The sequence below is a fragment of the Triticum urartu genome, chromosome 3, assembly GCF_003073215.2.
Source record: "Triticum urartu cultivar G1812 chromosome 3, Tu2.1, whole genome shotgun sequence".
Taxonomy (NCBI): domain Eukaryota; kingdom Viridiplantae; phylum Streptophyta; class Magnoliopsida; order Poales; family Poaceae; genus Triticum; species Triticum urartu.
In genome coordinates this window covers 212,969,615-212,973,710 of record NC_053024.1, presented here as the reverse complement: position 1 = coordinate 212,973,710, position 4,096 = coordinate 212,969,615, and the positions used below count along the sequence as shown (strand labels likewise).

General features: G+C 53.6%; 1 protein-coding gene across 1 annotated transcript; it reads right to left on the bottom strand.

The window, feature by feature from the left end:
• Positions 1 to 978: 978 nt before the first annotated feature.
• Positions 979 to 3,716, bottom strand: LOC125543646 (tonoplast dicarboxylate transporter-like). Its single transcript, XM_048707060.1, has 6 exons — positions 3,184 to 3,716; positions 2,603 to 3,095; positions 2,413 to 2,456; positions 2,202 to 2,297; positions 1,588 to 2,098; positions 979 to 1,458 (listed from the first exon to the last, which is right to left on the bottom strand). Exons 1-6 carry the CDS (start codon positions 3,625 to 3,627, stop codon positions 1,424 to 1,426), a joined length of 1,623 nt encoding a protein of 540 aa, XP_048563017.1. The 5' UTR covers positions 3,628 to 3,716; the 3' UTR covers positions 979 to 1,423.
• Positions 3,717 to 4,096: the final 380 nt, after the last annotated feature.

The window sequence follows — 4,096 nt, the reverse complement described above, 5'->3', positions numbered from 1 at the left end:
GGGAAGCAGGGGGTATGAAGAACGTTTGTAGAATGAGCCCTACTGAGTAAATGTTGAGCCTTTGATCTTGAGAAATCCGCCACCAGACAGAATTCATTTAGTTTCCTTCCTTCGATGAAGTTTACCGGAATGCCAAACTTCTTCCAGATCAAGTCCTCGAAAGACAATCCTTGTTCGAACTTTAGGTCAGAAAGCGCCATCATTTGGGAGAGTGGTCGATGCAGCCGGGATGGCCGGTAGCGATATGGTGGCCGCCATGTCCTGAGTGGACCACGGTGGTGGAGATGGCGTTGGCCGCCGCGACCGAAGCGGCCTACGGCGGGGCTATGGGAAGAGCGGCAATACTAGATAATGTCAAGTTGTCAACTAGTGTCTCGTGGGCGTTGTTCATGTAGGAATCGCCACGTACCTAACATTACTCTTAGTGCAGCTGGTCTGGCAACTTTTTTTATTTGAAAAAATATGCTTGTATTCAAATCATGACATAATACAAAGTTCTTAACCCGATCAAGCACACCCTAACACACGTGTAAAATACTAGAATAAGAGAGACCACCCTAAAACAACCAACAAAACGCGAAGACCTCCGAAGCTCTGTGTCATCATCCCTGAACCTTGCGAGGAGACCCCTGAATACAATAATCTGCATTCAGACCCAAGCAGGTCCTCATATTCAACCATGACATAATAACTGCCATGCTGCTCCCCCACTTTTTTGCTTCGGTGCCAAAAAGACAAGGACACACATGTGCATCCAACACGCCTGCACGAGCCTTCGCTGTCTGTGGCTTTGAGTACCACTATATGTGCCCCTTCCGGATGGAAGAGAACTAGGATCCGGTGGCGCCACGGCCGGGCCAACTTCCCGGGCAAAGCGGGACATTCCTCACGCAACAGCACAAAGAAGAAGAAAGAACAACAACAGAAAATCATTCCGACGAGGAAGAAGAATCTTCTTCTCCACACAACCACCACCCATCCAAGAACATCTGAGAAATTATAATTCAGTACACATCTCTGACCCCTCTCTGAGGTGATCCATATAGATGTTGAAACGTGCGTGGGATTGGAACAGTGTACAACCACATGAGGCAATGTGGAGTCCCAATCTAGTGCACAGGGGCACTGTTCAAAAAACACATGAGGCAATGGTGTTTGCTATACATAGTGTATGCTCCTTGCGTCCCAAAATAAATGTTAGTATAAAGTTGTACTAAGTTTGAGACACTTATTTTGAGACGAAGGAGTGTTATATGATAGTACAACCTAAACATCCTACTACACAGTCTGTTGTCTAAAAATGTACAGGAGAACTCCTTCCCCCTCTCATAGCAATAGGCCGAGCTCCTGTTCTTTCCAGGCAAAGTGGATAACCAATTCTACAATTTGAAAAGCGCAGAGCACTTGAATTTTGCTCGAGTTCCTACAACTTCTGATCCATGCCAAAAACCACAGAACCTGCACAAGACAAAGAGAAAAAGGGGGAGCAAGTAGTAAGTACAGGAGCAGCAGCAGTAGGCAGCAGTTTTTTCCTTTGTCATGGTCAGTGTTAATGTCAGTGTTAGGACTGCAAGTTAACTTGGATACCTAGAGTTGGCAGTAGGACGGCGAGAGTTGCAACGCCCACCACTTTGATGGGTATTCCGGTGAGCACCATGTCCTTGATGGTGATGTAGCCGGTGCCGAACCCGACGACGTTGGGCGGCGAGGCGGTGGGCAGCAGGTAGGACAGCTGCGCGCCGACCGTACCGGGGACCATGAGCAGCAGCGGGTGCACGCCGATGGTGTTTCCCAGCTCCGCCAGCAGCGGCAGGACCAGGGTGGTGGCCGCGTCGTCTGACGTGAACTCCGTGATGACGGCGCTGAAGACGCACGCCACGGGCGCGATCACCAGCGGCGGCGCGCCCCTCAGGAATCCCAGCCCCTCCGAGAGTATGTCCGTCAGGCCGCTCGCCTTGAAGCCCTCGGCGATGGCGAAACCCGCGCCGAGGAGGAGGATGATGTTCCACTGCAGCTTCCGGCACTTGCCCCAGTCCATGAGCTTCTCGCCGCCGCCCTTGCCGTTGGGGATTATGAAGAGCAGAGTGGTCATCATGATCTGCATTAGTAAGACGATACAGCATATCCAGTGAGCACGTGCCACATATTTGTCTGGTCAAAACTCGAAAACTGCATGCAGGATCATGCATCGGTGCTCTTACGGTGACTGTTCCATCCCCGACTTTGCCGTGGAAGAGGACTCCCCACCCAGGGATGTCGTTCGTCAGGCTTCTCGTCATCCACAGCACAATTAGGCCCTGCACCAATTCATTTTCACTTCGTTTATTTTTGCTCAATAAGACAACCATAATGGCGTGTTAATTTTTTGGTTCAGAACTTGAGGTACAATACAAACAGATTGTAGAAACATACTCCAAAAACGGCTAGAACCATCTTCTCTGCAAAAGCCATTGGACCTGCGGAGAAGAAAGCAGAACAGCCATCAGATAACAGGTTAATAATAAGTTTAACACTGACCAGAAAGCCAAAGAGTTGACCACTGACCAGAACATGTGAAGCAACATGGTTTGACCAAGCTAGAAAAGAAAGAGAGAGCACGTACCAAGCAAGCTGAGCTCCCTCCTGAGATGGGTCCTGTCGAGGTAAGCCGACAGCGCTCTTCCGGTGTTGCTGGAGCAGTACATGAGGCAGAGCGTGACCCAGAGCGCCGCGAACAGTACAAGCGCGACGGGGAAGCCGAAGGACATCCAGGAGCTAAAGGTGATGGGCCGCTGCTCGGGGAAGTAGGTGGACCACATCCCCACCAGGATGATGTTGGCGCCCGTGCCCGTCAGCGTCGACATCCCGCCGATGGTGGACGCGTACATGACGCCGAGCACCACCGCCTTGGAGAACCGCCGGACCTCGTGCGCGTCGGCGGACGAGGACGCCGCCTGGCCGCGCGGGAACCGCTGCAGGATCCCCGTCGCCACCGGCATCATCATGACGGTGCAGGGCGTGTTGTGAATCCACATGCTGATGAACATGGTGGTGCCGCAGATGCCCAGCAGCAGCAGCGGCGGCCTCACCGGGTCCCCGCAGAAGAGCGACGTGATCTGCATGCGCGTTATACAACCTTTATTATTAGTTCGTTTTTCTTCAAGTAATCGTTCGTTCGACGATCGATCGATCGAGCGTGCGTACGTTGAGGGCGAGGCGGCGGTGGATGTTGTAGTGCTCGATGGCGAGCGCCAGGATGAAGCTACCGAGGACGAGGGAGATGACGTCGTCCATGTAGGCCTTGGCGACGGCGTCCGAGGAGGAGATGCCGAACGCCGGGAAGAGGAACAGCGGCGCCATGGACGCCACGCCGAGCGGCACGGCGTCGGTGAGCCACCAGATGAACACCCACGCCAGCACGCCCAGCATGTTGCGCGCCGCGGCGCGCCCGTGGCCGAAGTCCACGAATGCGCAGATGAGCGCCGACGCCAGCGGCCCCGCCGCGATCGCGAGGTACTTGTTGGCGAGCAGCGACGCCAGGGCCGAGCACGAGCGCCCGTCCGTCCTGCCGTCGTCATGCAGAGGCAGCAGCGGCGTCGACACGTCCTCCATCGAGCTCTCCCACTGCTGGCTGCACCGCCGATCCATGCGCCGACCGATCGCTCGATGGAAATGCACTTTCGCGTTCTCGGTCGGTTCTGTTGCTTGCCGCCTCTTGATGTCCAAAAAGGTTTGGGTAGTCTTTCTTATAGGCGCGGCGCGGCGCGGGAACACAACTCAACTCTGTTCGGACAACTCAAATGTTGTTATCACGCACAGTGCTGGTTTACAAGTACTGTAGTCAAAATGGCGAGCAACTGTGATAGGCTCATACAAGGCGCCACGTCGGACGCAATATTCAAGTGGCTAGAGAAGAGCCCGGCTTGTCTGCTCCCTCCTTATGCTTCCATCGATGCTCCCACTTCATTTTATGGTTTTTTTTTCTTTCTAATCTAATCATCCCCTGATTTTAAAGGCGCGGGGCTAGGCCTTATTTTGTTCCAATCAAATCAAGCCACGTACGCGGAAGCACGGATGGGCACACGCCGGTGGAGCAGGCAAGTCTCGTCCAATTTTC

Coding starts and splice junctions, on each gene's coding strand:
- LOC125543646 (XM_048707060.1), bottom strand. CDS start 3,627: ATGGATCGGCGGTGCAGCCAGCAGTGGGAGAGCTCGATGGAGGACGTG. Junction 2,457..2,602: donor GAGGGAGCTCAGCTTGCTTG/GTACGTGCTCTC, acceptor TCTTCTCCGCAG/GTCCAATGGCTTTTGCAGAG. Junction 2,099..2,201: donor TCGGGGATGGAACAGTCACC/GTAAGAGCACCG, acceptor TTACTAATGCAG/ATCATGATGACCACTCTGCT.